General features: G+C 29.8%; 2 protein-coding genes across 2 annotated transcripts; one reads left to right on the forward strand and one right to left on the reverse strand.

Moving 5' to 3' along the window:
- Window positions 1–781: 781 nt before the first annotated feature.
- On the forward strand, window positions 782–12,561 carry LOC145747650 (headcase protein homolog). The gene is made up of 12 exons (XM_082564900.1): window positions 782–999; window positions 1,258–1,376; window positions 1,752–1,860; window positions 4,362–4,520; window positions 4,860–4,974; window positions 5,271–6,114; window positions 7,496–7,603; window positions 7,734–7,853; window positions 8,110–8,226; window positions 9,650–9,770; window positions 10,316–10,387; window positions 10,620–12,561. Exons 1-12 carry the CDS (start codon window positions 888–890, stop codon window positions 10,763–10,765), a joined length of 2,142 nt encoding a protein of 713 aa, XP_082421026.1. The 5' UTR covers window positions 782–887; the 3' UTR covers window positions 10,766–12,561.
- An 809-nt stretch (window positions 12,562–13,370) lies between these two features.
- On the reverse strand, window positions 13,371–25,777 carry LOC145740780 (uncharacterized). Its single transcript, XM_082558624.1, has 11 exons — window positions 25,709–25,777; window positions 18,303–18,446; window positions 17,765–17,879; window positions 17,447–17,630; window positions 16,725–16,885; window positions 15,912–16,325; window positions 15,642–15,755; window positions 15,352–15,450; window positions 14,891–15,139; window positions 14,448–14,718; window positions 13,371–14,185 (listed from the first exon to the last, which is right to left on the reverse strand). The coding sequence occupies exons 2-11, from the start codon at window positions 18,404–18,406 to the stop codon at window positions 13,821–13,823; spliced, it is 2,076 nt and encodes a 691-aa protein (XP_082414750.1). The 5' UTR covers window positions 18,407–18,446; window positions 25,709–25,777; the 3' UTR covers window positions 13,371–13,820.
- Window positions 25,778–25,982: the final 205 nt, after the last annotated feature.

A 25,982-nucleotide genomic window follows, 5' to 3' on the forward strand; every position in this document is an offset into this window, starting at 1 on the left:
ATAGTGGTTTTGCACAAACAACAAAACTATGTGATTGCCTAAAAAAACGAAATGTTCATGCGCTCAGCGCGTGATATCTACAGGTTCACTAGCGTTCAGTTTAGACACGCCCCCCTTCCTGATCAAATATTTGAAGTTAGCTTTCCGACTAGGCGACAAAAAACTACTCCATTTTTTACGATTTTTATATATTATGGATCGTAAACACTTTTATAATTCTCGTAATTTATAATACTCAAGTATTTAAATAAACTTTTGTGTGCTTTAAGTGAGCAAACTAAATATGAATAGCGTTTGTGTTTTTTTCTCATAGAGAGCCTTTGCTAAAATGCCGCATTTTGATTGGTCTCCGAAACATAATAAAAGAGAATAGAAGTGTTTCTCTCTTGTAGTGAAAAAATACCGAACGACGTAAACAAGTTCTAGAACGGCATGGCCAGTTTGGAGACGGCAATGGTTTTGTGAATAGGCAATTTTAAGGACTTTTTAACAAGTTTAAAGTTTCAATTACATTTTAAGAGCAGTTGATTAAATGCCGACTAATATGCTTTTATGTTTTAGGGTAATTTATAATTATTAATTTTACTCTTTTAGCAGAATTCTAAGTATACATAAACGATTAAAAAAAATATTTTAAAGCCTTTAAATAGCAGTTTGGTTAAATTTTTTGCAAAAAATTCACATAAAATATTATTTTAAATATGCTATAAACAGTAATATAATAATCAAGTCTGCATTTTTTGTATAACATTGCATATATCTAACTTAACATTGCAGATAATATAGGAAAATAGTCAATTGTGTTTTTAAAGCGTACATCTAGTATCTAACTCTTAGGCAATTCATTTTTAATTATTTCTATTCAATGCGACTAACTAAAAGCCAAAATGCCAGGAAAAAGAAATCGAAAAGACAGCGAAAAATCGACTGGAAATGTTTGTACACCTAGCTCAAGTTTGCAAAGCAAAGAAAATAAGGAGAATCTAGCTTCAAACAGTGGTAAAAACATATTCTTTAAATTTTTTTTGTAGTTGTTAACCAAAATTATTAAAATTTTAAATAAGGTTTATAAAAAGCAAGTATGATAACTTATAATATGTAAATAGCATCTTTCGGAGTTATCAAACTATCTAGCCCTTACCCTACTATCTATCTATCAAATTATATCATTAAAAAACAAGTTTTAAACATGTTTATTTACATTTATTCAAGCTTATCAGTTTGAACCTAACCACAACATAAAATAATTTGTTTAAGGTGCGTCAAACTCTAGCTCTGGTTCATCAATGGACAGCAGCGAAAATTGTTCACTAAAATCATGTTGCTTCCCTGCTGGATGTCCGTTTGGCCCTGATTCCGCTGCTGCTGAAGCTTCTGTAAGTATTAAAAAATACCTAAGACAATGTGTAACAAGTTTTGTGACAAGGTTAACTTGTAAAAGGGTTTGGTAAGTATGTATAAATGTATATAATGGGTTTGGTAACTAAAATCTCCTATTGAAATGTAAGAATTTTGACAAATTTCAAAAACTCAAAATTGTTTTGTGATTACTTTATTGGATAATTTCAATTTTTTTAACCCCATATTACCTTACTATACTTATACCTGGACATTTTTTCGTGATTTCACAGAATTTAAAATTCCGCCAATTAAAATATGTCCCATTTTTAAGTGTGTACTTAACGTACTATGCAATTACAACCACAATTTAAGCTCGAGTTTAATTCAGTTCTTAAATTTTGATATTTTAGTTGGTTAAGTTGATCTGCAATTATGATTCTTGTACAGCAAGTCAGTTTATGCATCTTGATTGTTTTAATCATTGGGAAGAAAGCATCCTGAACTACCTGAGATCACATGGTAATTTTTTTGTTTTTTTCCAATATAGGCCTTAATAAATATGTAGTATTCTGTATATAAGGGATTTTTTTAGCATTAATTTTTTGAATTAAAACATACTCTAGTTACTTGTGAATAGGTAAATTTAATTGTATTATTGGTATATAGATTAACAATACACTATATATATAATATAATATGTTATGGTCCATTAGACCGATAAAAATGTATTGTGAAAACACAAATTACAAAAACAATCGTTTTACTATTAAATTTTGCCAATGTTTAACTAAGTCCGCAAATAGATTAAGTGTGTTTATTTAGACAATAGCCAAATACTTCAAGTAGGGAATAGATTAAGATGTTTCAATATTTAAATAACATAGAAAATTAAAAGGTTTAAAATCTAGATATTTTAAAAATAAAAAAAAATTATGCTTCTTAACTAAAAAAATTTTAAATTTAAAATTTTTTTTTAAAAATATTGTTTTTTAAATAATCTTGTTTTTATTTTTGTTGATCACCCTACCAAACTGTAACATACAATTCTGTAAATATGCGCGCCATAACATACCATTACTACCTGACTATCCGCACGTAGAAAAAAAAAGAGTAAATACCATAGTATAGCCATTTGTAGTAACTCTATCGTATAAAAAAAAGTTGTTATATATAAAAGTTGTTATATTGTGATGCCGCGCTTAGACCACGTGGTCTGGACGATTACAGACGATCTAAATATAGCGATATCGTGGTCTGGCGAATTTTTCTATGCTGCTCATTGTTTTGGTCTAGTTTTTGTTTTATTTTGATTTTAAAATTTTAACAAAAGTTTTATTGATAAGCTTTTATATTTAATTTTTTTTTAATTATGGCATTTAACAAAACACTATTTTTTGTTAAATTCTTTTTTATTCCGAATTGGCTAAAATTTACTTCGCAATATTTGTATTTAACAACTTTAGGACATATAATCAATATGTATATATAGGTACTATGACAAAATATTATCTAATAAAGTCATCGAACTTATAATGTCAATTCCATTGTCTAATGTGACATTCTATTTTAAAATTTCATAAAAGCTATATATAGTAAAAAAAGCCTAAAAACGGAAATAAGCTTTTTCGTGTGCAAAAATTGCTAGTTTTTTATACCAATTGTCCTAAATGTAAATTTGGAATTGCAGCATTTTTTGGTTGTTTTTTGCAAGACCAGAAATGTAAAAAGGTCTAATCTATTTTGATGATTAATATATTATTGATCCCAATATCTTGATAGATTTAATCACTGTCATTTTACGGTTTCAAAATATTATTGTTTTACGTTTAATTACACGTCTGTTCAATAATTTATACTTTTATATACTGGACACTACGTTCAATTATCTAAAAATAACCCAAGATGTTATTAATTATCGAAAATGTAGTAATTATTGACTGAAAATCGGTTTAATTTTAGTTTAAACCGCTTTAAAAGCCTAAAAATAATTTGTTTTCGATAAATTTGGCCAGTTCAACTCGGTTTGTATTCGAAAAATTTATAATAGTTAAACAAAAATATTACACCCTATATCTCTCTCGCTCGTTGTTTTGATTTTGTTTTTCGAACTCATTTGCCCTCGCTCCGCAATGGCCGGTTCGAACTCGTTTGAACCAAGTAGCCGTTGTGACGTCATAATTCTCTCTCGTAAATCGGACAATAACAATAGCGATTCGAAGGCAAGTAATACGAATGCAGTAGGAAATCGAAAATAATGCAAGATTTAACCGAACATCGCTGCAAAAGCAATCTAGAACTAGAAATATGTTTTAAGTACGTATAAATAGGTCATATAGCGTTATATTTAGGTGTTAGATTAGTGAATAACTAAATATACTAATATGTTAAGTGTATTACAGACTAATTGCGAAATTAAACAGACCATTTTGCAATATATTACCTAATCTTCATACCTCGTGACTTTTACGTAATAAATATATAAAATTACATGTTTTTGCGACATTATGGTGAACGATAATTAAATTACAACATATTCTGGTAATACTCAGTGAATATATTGTTTAAGATTTGATTTTTAATGCAATTAAAGTAGGATTTTCCAACAGTTAGTTATTTAAAGACTTTATCGTTAAAAAGGTAATTTTAAAACAAAATTAGCTTCCTATATTCAATCTATTTTGTTTGGTTGTAAATTAGGTTGATTACTTAATACTTACGCCAGTCCTAATCGAAATTGTCATGTAACCCTTAATGCATTTTAACCAAGTATCGCAAATTGCTTTTTATTATTACCGTCGGTCATACGGGTTCGATCACGTGACCACGTTAAATCAAAAACTGGACTCCCGACTTAAACTGACCTCTCTCTCTCATTTTAATGTTTTGCCGGCGCGCGCATGCGCAATGGCTCTCATTTTCATAATAAAAAGAAAGCTATAGTCTACTATATAGGCTACATAGGTCTGATTTAAAATCTACTTGCACAAAAATGTTAATGGACGATGTTTTTCATGACTTAGGTCGAGCTAGAAGTTGGTCAGATAAACAACGTAGGCAGAACTTGTGGACTAAGAAAGGTTACGATTTAGCTTACAGGGCTTGTTTATGCCAGTGTAAACATGGACATTTAAGGAAGGATTTGGACTGGGTTGCTATTCACGAAGAAACCACATGCACAGGTAAAAACAATTTTTTCAAATTTTTTTTGGTGTAATATCGTTTATTTTTGATCAATTTAATTTAAATTTTGTCTTGTTTTATATATCACAGAATTAATTTTTTTGCAACAATTTTAATATTTTTAATTACTTTTTGTTAAAAATGTAAATTTACTAAATGAAATATAAATTTACGAAAATATCACAAAAAATTAAAATCGATTACTCAGTGTTAAACGTAATTAAATATTCTTCTTTAGAGCTTTACAATATTAATAACCAATTTAAAATTCTAATTAGAGCATTAAGTAGATAAACGCAGCCAACAAATAATTTTATAATGAAATATTTTGTTTATAGCGAGCGAGCAGGATTCGACGAGTAAGAAGAAGAACAGACGAAAGCACAAAGATTTACCAACATTGGGAAGCTTCAACGCGATTCAGAATCGAACCAAATCCAAACCGATTCCAAAGTAAGTTTAAAAAAAATGGCTTTTTTTTGCTATCAATGTAATTTTAATTAAAAAAAATTAAATTTAATATAGATTTTTTTTTTAAAGTTTGCGGGACCGGTTAAAACGAAAAAAAAATTACGCGAATTATTTTTTAACTTCAATTTCTTTGTAAAATTTTATGAGCTATAATACTGCTAAAATTAAAAAAATTCAGCAAAATTGAATACACAAAAAAAAAGCTTAAGCAATTCAGCATTATTTAAAAAAATAAATACACAATAAAAATAAAATAAAAAAAAATCATTTTTTTTCAGCAAAGATAACCGAATGCGTCACAACTCGACCAGCTCGGTTGTCTCGGTCGATCAGGGTTACATCAGTGCCTCCCCTGGTACATCAGAGATGGGTCCCTACGTATTTTCACCCCCTTTACACCACACAAGGTTCTCGTTCCATTCCGGGTCCAACCCCCGAAACGGGAACGGATTTGGGTTCTCGAATGGGTTACACGCCCCGTCTACGTCACCGCTTCCAGAGGTGCCTGACGATGGGTCAATCAGCACCCCGCCATTGACCCCGTCGCCCACGTCGACTGATACGTCGCCCATTGACGTATTCTCGCCCCCCATGTCCCCTGAAGGTGAAATTATCAACAACAAGATAAACTACGTGCAAGGATATGCTAATAACAACAACGTCACGACCCAACAGCAACAGAGGGACCAATGCACCAGCGATGATATTCAAGCTATGACCGCTTTGATCGACAACTTGTGGAAAAAACGACAGAACAGCGCGGGCCAGCAGCAGGACGGCTTTAACTCGATCCTGCCTTCGCTTCCACAGAGCGACGACGGTTGTTGCTACGGCAACGGCCACGTGACCAACGGGTTCAACAACGAAGCTCTGTTCAGAGAAAATCAAATTTTCCCGCCGCAGTTTCAGCAGATGCTAAATTTTAACGAGCAGCAACAATTCCAAGGCTTCAACTCTCAAGCCTGCAATGGTATGACGTCATCATTTGCTGACGTCATGCAGGAGAAGTCGTACAGCACGAACGCGCAGCTTCTGGTGGCGCTGAGGCAAAAAGAAGAGGAGGAAAAGAGAAATCTGGATAACTACGTCACAAAAATGATGAGTTTGGACGAAAATTCAAAAGTAAGATAATTTTTTTTTGTTTTATTTTTTATTATAAAAAAATTTGATATATGTTTGGTTTAAATTTGCCTATATTAATATTAATGCCTTGATAAGGTTTATAGGACTTTTGTTTATAAATTTTTTATTTTTCTGCTTCACAAACAGTGCGTTTTTATCAGTAGTAGGAGTTAAAAAAACTTGACCTTTTTTAAACAGTGCAAAAATTTGTTTTTTACTTGGTACGCATATTTGACTGCTTTAACATAACATTCCAAGTTCCGGGCTTATTGTAAGCTATGGAAATTGTCGCTAACTACTTTTGCATAACAGCACGAATTTTATCTTTAAAAAAATACCATGCGCTTATTTAATGTATTGGAATTCATTTGTTGCCAAGTGCCAAACGTTAAACCCATAGTTGATTAGAACAATTGTTACCACGTGCAAAATTACTTGTTCTATTTTGCTGGTGTTTTCTACGCTGGTTTTATTTTGTTGTTGTTATTTATTATTGAATTTCCTGTTTTTCTCTTTTAGAGGAAATTGGCGTACACTGTTTTGTGTTTTAAGGTTTAATTAAGGGAATTTGCAGTTTGTAAAAAAGTCAAATGCATATAGGCAATGTCAAAAGTTCTATATTTAATGTAAATTCAAAAATTCAAAAAAAAAAATCTTAATATTTTAACACATAAAATACCATAAAAATATCCCTAGATATATCTAACACGTTTTTTTTACCAAGTACATAATATTCTTGTAAGCATGTACATTGAAAATCAGCTTTAAAGCTTAACTAAAAGTGCTTTGATGAAGTAATAAAACTTAATTTCCTTTACGTTTTCAACCACGTGTTTTCGGTTAGTTCATTGGGGTACGAATCTGATTTTTATTGATTTACAAGAGCGCGTTAGATTGCATTATTTATTTATGTCCGCAATCTTTAATCAACTATGAATCACTTTGTTTGATTTCAGTCGATACTGTCTTTACTTTAAAGTGATAAAAGTATCAACATTTTTAATAACTTAAAATAAAAGTTTAAAAAAAATGTTTTTTTAGATTAATTTTTAGTTAATATTCATAAATATTTAAATACCCTTTTCTTAGTTAAATCTTTAATTTATTTAGAATATTTTTGGCCTTTAAAAATTTAAATATATATATATATACATTAACTATTTAGATTACAAATTTATATATAAATAAAATCATTTTAACTAAATTTGCATCTTAGTAATCTAGTTTAAAATTATTATTAAATGTTTTTTTAATAAATACTCTTTTAGTTAATTTTTTAAGTAAACTTTTAGATTACCCTATTCTAAATCCTTTATATATGTGTATATAAATATAACTTTTAAATAAAAGTTTCTTTAAACTGATTTATTTACTTTATTAGATGATTACAAATGAGCTTAATAATCAACAATCGACCCACCCTGAAATAAGAATGGTTCCAATGCGACAAACCACTTTCGCTAAAAGATTCGATTTTTCGACCTTCGAGGTATTTTTATTTATAACAAACCTTTTTCATAAATAAATAAAATAAAAATTTGTCCATTTTTGGGTTGTATTATTTTTTTTTTAAATACGAAAAATCTCGAAAAAATTGATATTATTCGTTGTTCTCACAGGAGGTACTTCCCCGTCAAAACATTAACCCGTACCATGTTAAAATGGAAGGAGAAGGATATGGAAGCGACGATTTGAGGAACTTTATTCTTTCCAGTTTGAGCATGGCGCGTTGCTCACAGGTATGACGTCATAAGGATTATTATTATTACGTCATAAAACCTTTAATTTGTACGTTTTATCTAATAGTATATATATAGCAAATGATAATTTTATCATATTATAATAAATTTTTTTGAAAAAATGATCCAATATTTGGCTTTTAATATTGAACAAACTGTATTATAGGCATTATAAATATGTTGTTTCGAGATTTTTCATTTTTTTTATCATATTTCATTAAGTTTATTATATTAAACTAACAGCAAATTGTTTTAGATGAACTGTGTTATGTGTGGAGTGGATATGCCAGTTTATGATCACTTTCCATTAGTGGATGGAACAATGTATTTGAGTCCTGAGAAAAATGAAAGAAACACTAAAAACTGCTTTAAGGTATTTTTTAACTAAATTTTTTTTAGAATTTTTTTACATTTTTAAAATAATTTATTTTTGATTATAGTCCATTTAATTATACATTTTTTGGTGTGATGTTTAAGTAACGCATGGCATAATTACTATTAAAAACATTTACAAAACTTAGTTTAATAAAAAAATTGGCGCTTAAAACCATAAAAAAATTATAAAAAAAAAAAATTTTAATTCTTTTTTATTTTATAAAAAACACCATATATGGTAAACTTTAACTCTAATTAATAAGCAAACAATACTAGCAAAGCTGCAATAGCCAGCTAAAAAGTAGGGGAATTATTTCTATTTTCGGATATTATTTGTAACGTTTCATGAGCCCGTTGTTTTGCAACAAAACAACACATACCAGAACTGATCACGTGATTGTATTGTTTACTTATTTTCTATAAGGTTTTGGCGTATGGGAATTCAAAATTTAATTTAAAATGACTTTAAATCTAACATATTAAAAACCTACTGAAAATAATAAAAGACTTATTCAATTTTTTTTAAATTAATTTTTGAATATTTTCAATAAATTTTGAAATTATTGTAATAAAATTTTAAATTTTTTATAAATTCCAAAATTTGCTCGGCAAACGAGTAACGTTAATTATTGGAACGTTTTTCGATTTGTTGTCGTTAGTTTAGCGCTACTACGCGGACGTGACGTCATTTCCGCTTAAATTTAGCGCTTAAACGTGTCCGTGGTCACGTGATCTGGCTAAGCGAAAATATGTTGCCACATTGCAAAAGTGTTTTTGCAGAAAAAAAATGCAAAATTTTTCAAAAACGAAAAAATTCCCCAAAAAATGGATTTTTGTAGTTGATTATACTCATACCAAAATATGACTTTTTTAATCTTTATAAAAGCAAAATAAATATTATTTCAATTTTATTTTATTAAAAGTTAACTTTAAATGTGTTTTATTATAAAATGAATAAATGCACTTGGCAAAATTTATTTGTAACTGTTAGTAATTGTAATACACTTAATATGAATACCCGATGTATTGGTAAACACATTAAGATAAAACGTAGTCTCTGATTCATTATTTATTCATGCTGCTTAAAAAATTGTTTGTTGTTTACTGGAATATATAAGAAAATATAATCAAAGACAAAAGTATATAATAAAAATCAAAATTAAATTCTTATTTTTAAAGTGTTTTTTGTTTGTTTAGAATTATAAAATTTTAATTAAATATTTCTAAAATGTATATTTAAACTTTATATTCATTTTGGCTTAGTTTTAAGCATTATATTTAATAAAGAATAGATAAAAATTTTAAAAAATGGAATAAAAATGTTTTTTTCTTTTTTTAATTATTTTTTTAAAAATTTTTTTTTTGCTGAAGAAAATTTTTTTTGTATTTTTTACACTTTAAATATTTTGATTTTTTATTAGATTAAGATCGAGGGCAAACACGAATATGTCCATGCAGCTTGTACAAGATGTATTGAAGGTGTTCACAATATTGTTTGTAGAATGTGTAACTCAAGATGGGAGGGGAGCTCTAACCAACTTGGTGAGTTCAAATTTTAAATTTTGTTGTAAATTCACCAGTTTTAACTGTATGTGCTGGTGGGCTATTATTGAGTTTGTTAAAAAACATTTTTCAGCCTTATTTATGAGGGTAATTGCGTAAAAAAAAACTTGGTTTATTTCGGTTGGTAGTGTTTGGTACTTCATAAATGGCTACCCAAAATTTTTTATTTCCATTTATCTATGGGTGATTATTAGGTCTCACCCAGTTCCCCCTTAAATAAAGCCCCAAAACTATGTTTTTAAATCACCTCTTATATAAATGGGGTTAAAAATAATTTTTTACTATATATTTTGGGTTACTATTTATGGGGTAACATACTTTACCCAATGGGACAAGCTCTTTAGGTGTTTTTAATAAATTAACTCCCAAATTGGGGCTAAAGTATTGTTTTTGTATGTTTTGGATTGAATTTAACCGACTAGCTAAATTCGTTAATTACAATACTCGTGAGAAAGTGATTTATCTATTGTTAGTTTAACAAACCCTTCTTTTATGACGTCATAGTAAACAATATTGTTACGTAGGTACTCTATACATGTACGACATCTTTGCTGCAAGACCATGCTGTCAACAACGTCTGAGTTGCAAGAACTGCTGTAAGTTTAATTTTGTGTAAAATAAAAGCATTTTTGTGAATTTTCGGTTACTAGCTTTAGGTTTTAGAGTTTGAGTCCAGTTGCTGGGATGTTAAAAAGCAGGGTGCATTTCATGTTATTGTTGCACAAATTTCTGCACAAAATAAATTTTTTTTTGAATTTTTTAGCTATAAGATTAAATCAAATTTTTTCACAATTTAATTTAAACAAAACTTATTTTACTTTCCGTCAGGTGGCGCAGTTGTTGATGTACGAACCGGGCTGGACTTTTTCAGTGAATATAGCTCCAAGAAAACCTGTCCACATTGCCACTCTACAGATCACCACTTTGTGCGCCCTATCACCACCTACCAGCTGATGGGGCTCGTGTTCTCTTAACTCGTGACGTCATTTGACGTTCTGGTGACGTCATCACCTAACAGTATGGCTATAAAGTTTAAAAAGCTGTAATATAGGATAATGTTTATAATTATTTGATTTTTTTGGCTACTTTTGATTTTTTGTGATATTGATGACGTCACATATAAATGGTGTCGTAATTTGTGACGTCATCGTCTGAAAATCCCGATATTTACTGCCTATTCAAGCTGGATTATGTTATTTTGTACAATGCTGCTTAGCTGTTACACACACGCTCGCGTCACGTGATTCCGCGACCACGGGGTTCTAGACCACGTGACTTTAATATTTCCGTTTCAAGAGCTTGCAAATAGTAAGCGGGTAATTTTTTTTCGCGTTTTTTTTTTTTATAGTGTCACATTCGAGGGCTAGTTACATGAGATTTAGTATTTGTGTTAATTTACACGATGTGGTAATAATAATAATAATTTAGTTGTAAGATGTCGATTAATAATTAAAATAAAATTAGTTTTTGCGAATATTTAGTGGAAGATGTATAACGAGCTTGTAAATTGTGCGTGTTATAAATTACATCAACGTATGGTAGTGCTATCATTTTAAAACGAGCTTTAAAATTTATTTTTGCGTTTTTTTTGTTAAAGGACCGTTCGTGTGACGTCATGACGTTGTTGGTGACGTCACCGTTGTTTAAATATTCTTAATATTCGCTTCTGGTGCTAATCGTGTGTTTAATATTTTAAAGTTGATTGCTGTATATTGTGTGATATATGTTTAGGTGTAAAAATGCTTTGTTAAAATGCGCGCGCCTCGCTTTAAAAAAAAAACTTTTTTTTACTTTATCACAAAAAAAATTATTTTAATAATTTAGTCAATTTTTTTTACTTAAATTTTCGACGAAAAAAAATTTGATAATTTAGTTAATTTTTTCTGCCCATAGAGCCCCCCTGTTAATCAAGTATAATAGAGTGTAGCAAGAAAATAGAACGGTTAATTGGTAATAATACAGCGTGCTTATATTAGATAACTGTTCAATTTTTAGTTTTTTTTTGTACCTGATATTGGTACAACGTCCAACCACGAGCTTGATTAAAAATTAAATCATTTTTTGCTCAACACTAGTAAAAAATATTTTTTTTTTTTTTATTCGCTTATTTGAAATGACAAATTTAAAAAAAAAAATTTTTTTTCAAAAATGTAAAAATTTACAAATTAAAATTTTTTTTTTAATAGAGTAAAATTTTAAACATTCAGTTATTATATTTTCGAATTTTCGATGCAAAAATTTTGATTTAAAATTGTCGAATTGTTTTGCCTGTCACATATTTTACTGCTTTTTCTTGCAGTTTATTTTTTCTCAGGCTTTCTGTCCTAGTAAAGTTCAATTCTGTTTTTTTTTTGATTTCTTTTGTTTAAAGTCTGGCTACAAAGCCAATTTAGACTTTAAAACAATATTCAAAAATGTGAAATTTTCTTTTAGGTAATTCTCTGATTTGTAAATATGTCAAAAGAGGTGTAATTTCAAATTTTTCGCTTAAATTGTTTAGTTTATATTAAACCCAAACGTGGAGTTTATTTTGGCTGGTGAATTAAGGCTTTATTTACAATGACGTAACAATACTGGACCTAATACGTCACAATAAACAAAAAAACCGTCTCGTATTCTTAAAACGAATGTTATGAAATCAAATACTCGTGGATAAATGTTCATTTGTGACGTAATAACCGACATTGTTACGTCATAAGAGGCCGTGTCGTGTTCGCTTTATTCTTTGCTACGTTGTTATAAATAATAGAAAATACAATGGAATAAAAGACTCGTAGTAAATTGTTGTTTTGGTTGAGATTTTTCAGTTGAGTTTCGTCCCGGGCAAGACGTTAAACTGCCCATAAGGGGAATACGCCTTAACTGGAGTTAAAACTAAGATCAAGCTTTTATTAAAAAAAAACTTCTCTGTTTTTGACTTTCTTTAAAAAACAATTCAACAACTAACATTTTTTCACATAAAACATTACTTCAAATTAGCATATTTTAAACCTGTTAATTTTGGTTTGATTATACTAAAGGGTGAAATCTGGGGGTCAAAAATACATTGTAAATATCTGAGATGCTTATTGGCTGCTATTTAAAAAAATAATGGGTTTTACTTGTGTATGCTGTTATGGGGTTGCCATTCCTAAAGCTTAACAAACATTTACTTGAAAAGTTGAACCAGTCTTGCATTTAGTTATTGCACAAAATACCACTACTTATGCGACTGTTTATTATGTGATTCTGCATGGAACCTTTTCTAAGTCGCCGCTATATGACGCAGCCGAGCAAATATATTTGAAATATTTTAACGTTTTTGTATGTAGTGTTGGCATCATTTGTAAATAAACTAAGTGGTGTAAACATTTTAAGTGGTGTAAACATTTTAAGTACGAAATATTACTTAATAACTAAACATTTGAGCGTAGAAGTTCTGTAATATCAGTTTTCCGATTATTATGTAAGCCAATTCATAAAAAAGGTTACTATTGTTTGGCAGGCTATATTTAACTATTATTTAGTATACAAAAAAATTAGATTTCATGAAGGGCTCTTTTTAATAATATGAGGACAACAATTAATATAATATTATGATTTTTTATTCAAGCACATAAAAAGATAATTGAACTAACCAGAAAAAAGTTGACACCCAAACTCAGTATTAAATATTAGTTTTGTTTACAAATATGGTGTAATAAATTTGGCATAAACGGGTTGGTAGAAATTTTGCTAGCATATTATTCTCTGTTTACAGACTCAAAAAAAAACATTTTTTCTAGCACAACGTAAGAAAATAATACATAAACAACGAGAAACAACAACATTTAAAAACATAAAGCAAAAAAAACAATTCAGCAGCGAAATATTTAATTGCACCAAAAAAAATTGAACGAAAATTAAGTTAATCAACGGAACAGAAACCATTTAAATATTCCCTAATCAATTTTAAGGCAGAATCTCATGTAACATTTTTGGAACTACAATACGTTTTGTGTGTAATAAATAGTCTTACGCCATTTACGTAGCACCATCTAGCGACGACGGTTACGTGACTTGAATGGTTCCTTGGTGGCGGGAATGGATTGGTTGAATGTGGTGTCTTTGCGAGGGGGACTCGGAACGGCTTCGAAAGTAGTTTGTCTCGTGCTGCCTCGACCCGACCTGCAGCGGGGAATCGCTCGAAGTAGAACTAGGCGACCTGACCGTTCTTTTCTCGTCTCCCGAGGCTAAATCAGGTGAGAAACTTGCTTGAAAAAGCTGCGAGTTGTACTCCGCTGATGGTTTAACTTCCTGGTGCCTTGAGGTGTTGTTTAAGTTATCTTGGTGGTCCTGAAATGGTTTATTATTAGACCAACTGGTTTCATCTTCAATTGATATTCGGCGTTGTTTAGAAGGTGAATTCAAACCAACTAAAACATAAATTAAACTTGGATAACTTTAAATTGTGACCAACTTGTAAACAATTGTGGTAAACTTAAGAGTATTTTGGTTTGATTGCTTAACGTTTACAAGACAAAGCTTGTTTATATTCACCTTAATGAACTTAGAGTAAAAAGATTTGGCAATATTTATTAAACAAAAGTCCTACTGTAAACCTAGCCTTAAGTCATGTATTGGTATAAATATTTGAAATTATTGTGTAGGTGTAATCAATTTGTAAATTCTTTTTACCTGTTAAGTCTAATGGCGAAGCTGGCCTTTTTCTGTTTTCACTTTCATTTTGCGAAGTATTAACCGGTTTAAAATAAGGCTCTGGTGAACCCGTTGCTGACTGGAATCGAACCGGGGATCTGTGCTCGCGGACGAACGGTAAAAACGATTTTGAATCTTCGGTTTTACTGTGAGTCTGACCCGGAGAAATGCTACCGGTAGGTGTCGTAGGAGAGAGGGTTGGACTGTTTTTATGTTTTTGGAGAACTATTTCGTTATTTCGCGGAAAAACCTGCAAACAAAAAACTAAATAAATATTCTGGTCCAAAAGGTTATATTATTACAATATATATGGTACTTTTTATATTTTCCCATTTTGGAGGAATAATATTAATGTTTAGGATAAATATTTGAAGGTAATCTTTAAATATTGATCAAAAGTCATCAAGTTTAACAATATTCACCTCATCTTGACCTTGGTATTCGTTTACTTGTTCCATATTCTCCCCATCCCTCGGATTAATATGAACCGCAAGAGTCCTTAATCCATTGCCCATTCTCTCCAAAACCTTTTTCATATTCTCTCGTTCCACTTCAAGCCTTTCTCTCGCCTCCTTCTCTCGGGCGTGCGCAGAACGGTACTGCGCAAGATCGCTCTCTAGCCCCTCAATGCGATTTTGGGATTCGTTTAGTTTAGCATATAGTGGGTGATACTAAAAAAACAAAATAAGTTAGGTAAGTATTCAAAAATAATTTTAAATTTATTTTACTAGATTTTTACTTAGGTTTTAAAATTGTTTTCTTAAGTTAGATTAATGTCACGGTAGTGCTTTAAGAGTATAAGGTAATGCTTGACTTTTTATTCTGTAAATTGCACTCATTTTTGAACATAATACTAGTGTTTACAAATAAATATTCTACTAACCTGCCCAACAGCATTAGAAACCAGATTATCTCTTCCCAGCAAAGTGTTTAAAGTTTGAAGTCGTGATTCAAACTCGTTCGTCCTTCGTTGAATTTCCATCTAACAAAAAAACATTTAAATATCATAACATTCTATTATTTCGTGGTAAATTACAACTGTTTATGTTTATTTAATTAGAAGCTTTGTTATTTTATCAGGTTTTTAATGCAGTTACTAGTAAATTTCAGTACAATTTCTAATAACGTATTAACATAAATGTAAGTAGGGTTTTAGATTTTTTTTGGACTTACATTTTTTCTCGATTCTTCGTTTTCTGTGATGTTAGTTTGATCCGATCGTGATAACTTTCTGTACAACCGATCTTCCTTTCTTATTTTATCGTTCTCTAACTTGCGACCAAACAACTGAAAAAAGGAAAAAAACTTTATTTTTAAAGTAAAGTCACTAACAAAGTTTTAATGATATTTTAATTTGCATCTTAAAAAATAAACATTTGTGGACAAAAAGGGAAAGAAATAAGATTAAATTAAAAAAAAATAATTTAAAATTTTAAAACTTACCAATTGATCCTGATATTTTTGTTCGTTCGCTAGCGCATGCGCATTAAGTTGTTTCATTCTTCCTCCTACACTCCCGGATGCAGATAGAGCAAGTTGGTTGCGAAACGCCACTAGAGGCGTGGTACCCCCTAAAATAGACGACATGGACGTTGTAGGGGGAAAGGAGAAGGGTGACGCCATTGGGGGTATGACAGGGTAGCGTGATTGCATTGACCCTAACCCAGATGGGAAATGTATGGGGTTGTCGGTCGTGGGTTTAGATCCTAGGTGTAATCCAAGCGCACTAGACATCGGGGGGTTAATTGGTAAATTCGCGGGAGGTGCGAACCAAAATCCCGGCGCGGCTAAGGCTTTTGGTGCCGGTGTTAAAGTCGAGTTGTAATTTAAGCCGGGCGAGTTAAAACCGATCGTGCTCTGTTAAAAATACAATATGGAGAAGTTTTAGGAAAATGGCGCTCGATTTCAAAACAAAACAATTTATTTACTATTTTACAATTACAAATATTATGAAAAATGTACTTACTATAAATTTTTGTTTGGAATTTATCAAAACAATTTATTTTTATTCAAAACAAAAAAGCAGTTTTGGCCAAAAGTATTTTAAAATTTAAGCGATTTTTTACTATAAAAATTCGAGAAAAAATAATAAAGAAATTGCAAGTTTAAGATAGTTAAAAAAACTTTAACAAGGATTTTGAAATCCAAATATTTACTAAAAAAACTTGGCGACAAGCTTTGAAATTTACTTTCTGTTTGCTATGCAAACGAACAAGATTTGCAAACATTTGAAAATCACTTTTACAACCCCCTTACCTCGGTGGACGATTTACGGTGATTGGATAATGATGTCAGCCAAGGTTTATTCTCATTAACTCTTTCGTTTAGGCCCATAAAGGAATGACTGGAAAATGATTTCAGCGACTCGTGATCATGACTTTGGCTCCGTTTATACAATCGTCGCCGAATTTGCGAAGCTATAACAATACAAAAGTTATTAAAATGTCATTTGTAAGCTTTGATCTTAAAGTTGTTTTAAATTAGGAATTATAAATTAAACAAAACCAACATTTTTTTTAAATTAATGATTATAAATTCGATATTGGTCCTGAGTAAATATAAATTAGGTTTTATTAAAATTTGTAATCTGAAACCGATAAATTATAACTTTAATATTGATTTAAGCATCGCATTTGTATTTAATTAATTGATCTTTTATTTAAAATAACTCTAATTAGTTTAATAACCAATAAATTAGGTTGTCAACTTATTATGCAATTTGAAATGGAAATATAAAAACTATTTAGCATATATATTTAAATTTTTGCAAATTTTACTTAAAATTTAGTCCTAACATTATTTAATTTGTATTTTAAATAAAAAAAAGGCAAAAAAATTACCAAATAAAACCCCAAATGTTTTTTTAAATCAGAACAAAAAACAAGGTAAATTTAAAACACAATTTTGAAATTATGTAAACTAAAAAACTGATGTTTCTAATTTAAAATTTTAATACTGTTATTTTTAAAAACAATTACCTTTATGAACTGGAGGTAATAAATGATAAACTCGATAAGGTTCACTTATATCCAATCTACTACGATCCGGTAACTCTCTAATATCAGGCATTTTATTGAGAGCACATCTTAGTCTTGTTTTCCAAACTATTGGCTCTGGTTTGTCAATTCCTTCTCTATAACGACCGCTATGCTTTGCCCATGCCTAAAATGGTAAAAAAATTCAGTTTAAATTTTCAGATTTAGATTTTTTGACAAATTTTGTTGTTTTTGGACTAAAAATTTTTTTTTAGATTTTTTTACACATTTTAATTTTTTATTTTTTTTTAAAATTTTTACCATGAAGATCTTCGAATCCTCCTCCAAATTATAATCCTGTCTTCCCGCATGCTTCCACGGCATTCGGAAGATCGTCTTCTCCTCGTTCTCCCACATCAGCCCAGGAATCGTCCCACTGTGACGTAATAATAATAAAAACGTTATCACGTGACCAGGAAATTAATTATAAAGTAGCACGTGTTAGTGTTGTAATAACGAAACTTAATTTAATTTCTTACTCTCAAGGAAATGGTTTAAAAGTTTGTTTCCTGATATTACTTTAAGAAAGTGGTTATAATTAACCTAATTAAAATTTAAATGTTTTTTATGACATTTTTGTCACTTAAATATTAAGAATAATATATTTTAAATATTTGCTATTTTTTTACAGATTTTTTGTTATTTAATTTAAATTTTTTCTTTTTTATATTTCGAACAAATTTAACTTTTTAGTTTTGCAAAAAAAAATCAATTAAAAAATTTAACATGCAAAGATTATTTAGATATAATAAAGATATGCCCTGATATAAATTAATCCAAAACACTTTATTCATTGTACCTGTGTATCATCTTTACCAGCCATGTGCGGAGTCTGTCGCGGTATTCTGGCTCAAAAGTTTCATTGTCGACTTCGTTCGCTATTTCTTCTTTGTTATTATCCATTATTATGTCACAATATATTAAATATTTAGACCCTAGTTATCTAAAAATAAATTTAGGTTGTTTTTTTTTGCATTTTTTTTGAAATTTTAAAATTTGGTTAGTTGTTATTTTGTTTCTGCAATTTTAACTGTTAATTTGTTCTAAATTAAGAATTAATACCAAAACTTTATTTTTGATTTGTTTTTAAATTAATCAAAAAATATATCTAAAAAATCTAAAAAGTTCCATTTTATTTACTTGTAAATATATTTTGCTAAAAATCTAAAACCTAATTTGGTTCAAACTTATTTTGCTATAGCTACTTTCTTTATAAAGTTTAATATTTTCATATAAGGGACCGGGTTTATGGCTGCCGACTATTAAATATTAACAGCGTGCCGCGTTAAGTTTTATCACCTGAACTAATAATAGATTTTGATTTCCCTTTTTTCTTTAACTATGCTCAGAAGATTTTCCTGCGAATTTAAAAATAGAAAATTCCAGCACTTTTTTTTATAATCGTGTATGTGTCATTTTTTTAGCATAAAATTTTATTCGAATGCAAAATTTGATTTTTTTGATGTTTTAGTTTTTGCGGCCGGCACCGAAAATTCGACGTTAAAAATGGTGCTCGAATTCGACGAAAAAATTGATATTTTTTATTGACTTTCTTGACTGGGTATGAACAATAATGTTTTTGATGGGAAGTCGTCGATTAGACGTATATATGTAAATCAAATGGAACAAATTTCAATACAAAATACATGATAGCTAATCTTACAGTATTGACTTAATATAAGACACCCGGATTTCCATTAAAATCGTCCAAATTTTACTCAGAATTTTAAACTACGACCAACAGGCTTTACCATTCAAAACACTGTTAAAAATTGATACAAATTTGTCCTAAACGACGTGTTTAAAATTGTTGTATACGCTAATTGTGATGTCATAAACCTTAATTGTGATGTCATATAAGGTGCTATCCGCGTTACATGTCCTGTCAATTCTTGTCGCGTCGTCTACGTTGATTATGACATCACAATGCCACCTTATGAAGGCACGGAACCTTAATTAGACCCCTTATTCTGTCATTTACGTTGCCACCATAATATTGACATTCTGTCAGTTTTAAATCAGATAAAAATTATGTAATAACCATCCAGGTGACTTTAAACGCACTAGGCCAGCTTCAATTTATTAATAACCATTTTATGGCATGCATTCGTGACTGAAGGTGTGTGAAAAATATTTTTTTCTAGATTTCTAGAGATCGAAAGCCGCATAACCTTACTAAACCTGGGTCAAAAAATCAAAATATTTTCGCGAAATGAACAAGCGAGCGATTGTGTTGAAAGTTTAAACTGCATTGAATATTTAAATTGTATACAGTAAAATTAATTGCCAGGGCAAAGTCGAAAGGCAAAACGTTTTCTAAAAATTCAGTTTGGTGGCTTTTTGCCGACATGTTTTAAGCCAAACTTAATTACAGGTAAACAGACTGTTTCGTCACACCCCAAACGATTATGACGTAGATTGATTATTATCAGTCGCACGATCTTATTGGTTTAAAATCTCTCCAAAAATTTGAAACTGTTTTTGGGATAACGTTTAACACGCCCTTACATCACAGCTTAAACTATAAAGTAATCAGATTACGCCGAGTCCCAAGTTAATAAAGTGCATTGATTGACTTTTTGTAACAGAAATTCGACGTCATTTGGTGAGTTTTTGAGCTAAGCCGTAAAGTGCTTAAAATTCGTGTGGTTTTCTTGTAAGACAAAAATATCGCAACCAATTGGTTTTATTTTATAAACGGTAGTTTAGTTTTTAGCCTTAAGCCTTTTTTCTTTCCAGGAATTGTCTTCGACTTTCAATTTTCGACACGTTTTTTTTGAAAATATTTTTTAAGTATCGGTCAACGCTTTTTTTCGGAAAATCGGATTTTTAAAATTTAAGCTCAGTATTTATTTTCTTAATAACTTGCAACTGTCAGTCTTTCTAGAATTTTTTACTAAAAAAATCAATTAATAAAAATTACCTCTTCAAAAAAATACTAAAATTTTTTTACTAAAATCTATTTTTCTCTTGGTAATTTTTTTTTCTCAATTAAATATTTTTACACAAAATCACAAAATTTTAACTCAACATTTTAATCTATACTCCACTAAACAACTGATTGACTGATATCACAACGCAGCCTAAAGTTTCGTTATAAAGCCACTTAATATATTAATAAACCTATCACATACCATATTATCACGACTACACCATATCTTGGCTTATTTTAGGCATATGTAGCTAGTACAGCACGCAATACGTACAGTAGCGTCTCGTGTAGTGTGTTTAAACAGCGAGTCACGACATAGAGTATATTTAATTACGATCACAAGCGTATATATTGATTAAAGAGGAGACGGTAGATTTTTAGCCACGGGTAGAAAATTGGGTTTATTGGATTCGTGCAACGGATTAGAGTGGCCTCGTTGTTATCTTAATTGTTTCGATAATTCCAAAAAAGTTCACCAGAAAATTTCCGGGGAAAATTGTCGCCTGTTCCGGGGAAAAAAAATTTACCCGCGCCTTGATTTTCAAGTTTAATTTAAATATAACTTGCAAATTAGAAACCTTCATACAAGGGACGGTGCGTACCAATCACGTGAATATATTCATCACGACGCAAACCCTAATATATTCCCAGGAACAGCAAATTTAGAACCCGGATTTATTTTTGTTCGAATTGACGCAAACTTTTACGCGGGGTCACGTGACGCGCCGCATATAAATCAAAAGTGCGCTAAAAACGTCGCGAAATCACGCATCTGTCCTTTCGCCAATTTATTTTAATTTTCACGTCACTTCCGGCGCACAAAATAACGCGCGCGTGAAACGGAAGCCGTGACGCCACGCGCCCTTTTATTTTCGGACAATGGCCAAGTCATTTTAGTACTTTCGAGTAAAATTTTCCTTCATTGTCTGCCAACAATAGAGACCGACTTCCGGTTCTAGCTACCTCGACAGATTGATTATGACGTCACAAGAATGAGCACGAGCACGTTTTGCATGCACTCGGTATAGACAATTAAGAAAACCGGAAGCAAATGTGACGTCACAATTCGACTAAAACAGGAATTTTCCTGACTGACGTTTTGGTTTTTATTTTCTCTTTTCCTGAGTAAGAATAACTTCCGGAAGAATTTTTTTTTTAATAAATGTTGAAAAAACTGATGATAGAAATAGAAAAACTTAATTTTGGAAACTTGGAACGAAAACAAATCCTAATAAAGCAGCAGACGGAATTAGATTTTACGTAAACATCAAATTTCCAATAGTGAAAAAGCAATATTACGTGATTGGCAACTACTTAATTAAAATGAAAATACATAATTTCATTCCTGACAAATTAAGTAGTCATCGTGAAGTTGAGATTTTACATTTTATTTGGAAAGCGAATGATATGACTTTGCATTAAATATAAGTCCCGCCTTAATTTATAGGTGACTATTCAGTTTCAGAAAATTTTAATATATTTTTAAAACGATATTTTTAAAAAAGTTTTTTTTTATAATTTTTGACATCATTTTCTATAAATTTTAATAAATATATAAAAATGACGGCAAAAAATACTAAAAATTTTATTATAACCTTAATTTTAAGTCATTTATATTCTTATTTAACATTTATATTTTATTTAATGTTATAAATTCGATATAATAATTTTTTTCTTTTTTCACAATTTTAATGTGTAAACCTGTTTAGATATTATAAAGTTTATTAATCAAGTTCACATTCTTTCCATTTTTAATTGATAAATGAAACTGTTTACCAGCGAAACCGCTCCAGTTAGTTTATACTAAATCAAACGAACGATGTAAGTATTAGGATAGCAGGAAATCTAATTAATCGTTCGATACAAATAAAAACTTAACAATTGTTTACAATTAACAAACAGTATATTAAGCGCTACTATATATAACTACATGAACTTTGGGTATAGGACACGCCTAACTCGAAAGCTATTTTTAAGCGTTATCTTACCGCGTATTTTACAATGTAAATTTTGTATTTAAATTTCTTTATTACAAGGATGGGAGAATGGGTGTTTAACATGCCGAAAAATTTCGAAAAAATTCTAAATTCCGATTTTGATGTTTAGTCAAGATTGTATTATACAATATAAACAAACAAAACTGAAACCCGAGCCCTCGAATATGCAAAACCGGTCATAAATAAAGAACAAAAATTACCCGAAAAATGCACACGTAAAAAAATCTAAATAAAATTTGCAAATTTCTGAAAAAAAACTTTTGGTTCGAATTTTGACACGTTTTGAACATTGGTCTTTTGCACTAGGATTATGACGTTTTGTGGCTTTTCTTCGAATCACCGCGTTAATTATGACGTATTTAATCGTCCACGTGACATCACGTTTTGTGAGTTGGCGCTAAAAATTTATTTAGGTCAACGTTGAAAAAAATTAAAAAATTAAATTTTGTAAAATTTTAAGTTAACGAAATTTAATTTTTTTTTAAATAAGTTTACAAAAAAATTTAATTTATTGTAGATATTGATAATTTTTATGATATAAACTTAACTTTTTAAATGACCCCTTTTTCATTTATATATAGGGCCAAAATAATTAATAAACCCTTAATTAGAACAAAATTACTAAAAATTAGGAAATAAATTTACATAGTAAAACATAATAATTAATTTACAAAGTTCTAAGCCAATTAATATACTAATTACTAGTATTAGGAATTTATATAATTTATTATGCTAATTAAAGCGCCATTTTTAGAAATTCGGTAATAATATTAGTATTAATATTACAAAAATATCAAAAAAGTACCTAACGATAAGTGACAACGTTTCTACATGTGACAAATTTGTTTATATAAACTTGGTCATGAATTCAATTTATTTATATCAATAATTATAATATAATCACGATTACTGGCAAGTCAAAACGATTAGCAAATTTGGGACCTTCCGTTTTAGTTAAGCTACCATAATGTAATAGGCATAAGATACCTGAATTTTTTTTCTAATTTTTCGTGTAAAAATTAGTGACTCACGGAAGGGAATGAAAATTTTAAACCACGAAATCACGGAACTTGCAGTTGGTTTTGCCCGGCATCGAAATTCGTGTAATAATATTGAAAACGTCGTGTTATATTAGCGACATTGCAAGCGAAAATAGCCTCCACGATTTATAAAAAATAGAACTGAATAAAACACGAACTTCAAAATTTCGCTGCGCCGCCGTAGGTTATTATAATTAATACGTTGTTGCCTGATAACAAAGGTTAGATAATCGTAATTAAAATAGAAGCAGGGTTTTGAATTTTTATGACGTTTTTCTTAATGTAAGATTAACCTATACTGTCTTGTAAACTACAACAAGGAATAGACTGTTGCGGCGAACCGGTAGTAACGCAATGTCCAAAAATACGCCTACTTTAAAGCGTACCTAAACAAATAAAATACTTAAAGTTGTGTTATCTATTTATTATATTTAAATTTTCGCTGTGTTTTTCAGGTAGGAAATTTCGAACGCCCAAAAGGCTTGTTAACTTAAGGTTTGTCTTGTAAAATCAATACACTAAAATAGACGCTAAAAATGTTGGCGCATTAAAAAAATATTCTAAAGACTTAGCCGAGCAAATCCATTCTATCAAATTTATTCTAATTATAGGGACTGGTAGTTCGAAAACTGTAAACATAAAACATTTATGTCTAATGGAGTAAATTTTACACAAAACTAACAGGGTCAAATTAGGTGATAATTCAGGCGCTAACGGATGTAAATCACTGATACTTCGTCTGCTCTGTTGAATGTAAATCGAATCGAAAAAGTCGAGATTTGTAGAAACTAACAACATTGGTCCTGAGAATCTAATTTCTCACAGAAGCATTGCATTTCAAAACAAGAGTGTGTTACCATGACAAAACGCTCAAATCTGGCAGAAAATTAATCTCCATTTATTCAAGATATGGTACAAGAGTTTGATAGCGTGACCCACTATTGTCAAATGCGTAATATTTTGTAAAGTTTAACTAATTTAAATTGACAGCGATTCCTTGATAGAATAATGCTACTTATTCGTTCTTTCCCCGGATATAATAGCTAATAATAGTTTATTATAATTTTAAAACATTTTAAATTTTTTGGGGCGAAAATTATCGAATTTTGGGAAAATAACTTGATGTCGATGGTTCAAAATTTTATGTTTTTTGTTGCGTTATAATTAACCATAACCGAGTAACCGTTTATAGCAATTAAATATTTGCAACAAATAAACAATTTGAATGTCACAGAATAATTTGTCACGTGGTATTAATTTTTAAATAAAATATTTTAAATAAAAGCGAAGTCTTATAAAAAATAAACTTTTAAAAAATTGTGTTTATATTTTTTTAAATTTATCAATCGATTGCATTATTCTTTCATAATTTTTTTCTGTCATAGATTAAAGAAAAACGTGTAAAAATTCGGATTAAAAAGTTAAAAATATCTTTTGAAAGTGGGTGGAAATCGAAAAAATTTTTTCGAAAAAAAACTTTCAATTCTTGCTGTTATAATTTGCAATCATTATAGAGATAAAATCGAAAAAAATTTGAAGTCCGTTTTCTCCTATTAGGCCTATCATTTTATGCTACTTTGTGTAATTATTAGTTCTTATCGGTTTAAGTACAATTAAATAGGCCCAAAATAGAACTTTTGCGGTCGGAAAAAAATTGGGCGAGGCGTCCGTTAAAGTTTCACGTGATTCGCGCAATTTCATATAGCCGTATCAATACACGCTAACTTGCGTCAAATTCACACCTGTTCGGGCACGTGGGTGGCCTGACACTGTACACGGGTGACTGAATGTGAGTGAAAATAAACTTGGAGCGACATTTTCCGAACATTAGCTCGCAACAGAGCATTTCTTCGCAAAACATTGATTTTTTTTGTATTATTGTAAACTTTATGGTTGCTATGGTTTTGCGCAAACTTTTGTTATAAAATTTGACCGAAAAAATTATTATTTTTTTTTTTTAATTTAATTTTTTTACAACTTTTTTCCTAAACTGTTAAAAATGTTTTTTTTCTTATTATATTTTAACCAGTATCATATACAAATAAAGTGACATTAATGCGGCTCGAACTCAGGACCTTTCGTATCGAGATGCCATAACGTAAAATATTTGTGGACAAATTAAATATCAGAAATTTTAGATGTATTTTAATTTACAGTGCCATCGTGCGATTATCGTAAATTTCATTTTTAAGAATATTTTTTAAAACTTTTTTCTAACATTATAAAATAAATTTACCTTCAATTCTCTTGCATCTTTTTTACGATTATAAATTAAAACAAAAATTTTCTTTAAAGTTTCTTAATATCTGAATAAAAAACAATTTAAAATTTAAAAATATTACATTAATAGCATTTTTTGCAAATTTTGCAAACCTAAATAATTTAATTTATTAAAAAAAAAAACTAAAGCCAATTTTATAGCTTATTACCATTTGCAGTAACAGTTTCTGTGTATAATTACGTTGTTGAGCTATCTGCAACATATTCTAATTATTCTAACCCAACCAAAC

Source organism: Corella eumyota, chromosome 1, assembly GCF_963082875.1.
Source record: "Corella eumyota chromosome 1, kaCorEumy4.1, whole genome shotgun sequence".
Lineage (NCBI taxonomy): Eukaryota > Metazoa > Chordata > Ascidiacea > Phlebobranchia > Corellidae > Corella > Corella eumyota.

What these genes read in the sequence shown, in the direction of transcription:
- LOC145747650 (XM_082564900.1), top strand. Translation starts at nt 888, where the DNA reads ATGCCAGGAAAAAGAAATCGAAAAGACAGCGAAAAATCGACTGGAAAT. An exon ending in GAATCTAGCTTCAAACAGTG is followed by an intron (nt 1,000 to 1,257) that starts GTAAAAACATAT and finishes AATTTGTTTAAG; the next exon opens with GTGCGTCAAACTCTAGCTCT. An exon ending in CGAAGAAACCACATGCACAG is followed by an intron (nt 4,521 to 4,859) that starts GTAAAAACAATT and finishes TTTTGTTTATAG; the next exon opens with CGAGCGAGCAGGATTCGACG.
- LOC145740780 (XM_082558624.1), bottom strand. Translation starts at nt 18,406, where the DNA reads ATGGATAATAACAAAGAAGAAATAGCGAACGAAGTCGACAATGAAACT. An exon ending in AGGATTCGAAGATCTTCATG is followed by an intron (nt 17,631 to 17,764) that starts GTAAAAATTTTA and finishes TTACCATTTTAG; the next exon opens with GCATGGGCAAAGCATAGCGG. An exon ending in TTCGCCATTAGACTTAACAG is followed by an intron (nt 14,186 to 14,447) that starts GTAAAAAGAATT and finishes TTTATGTTTTAG; the next exon opens with TTGGTTTGAATTCACCTTCT.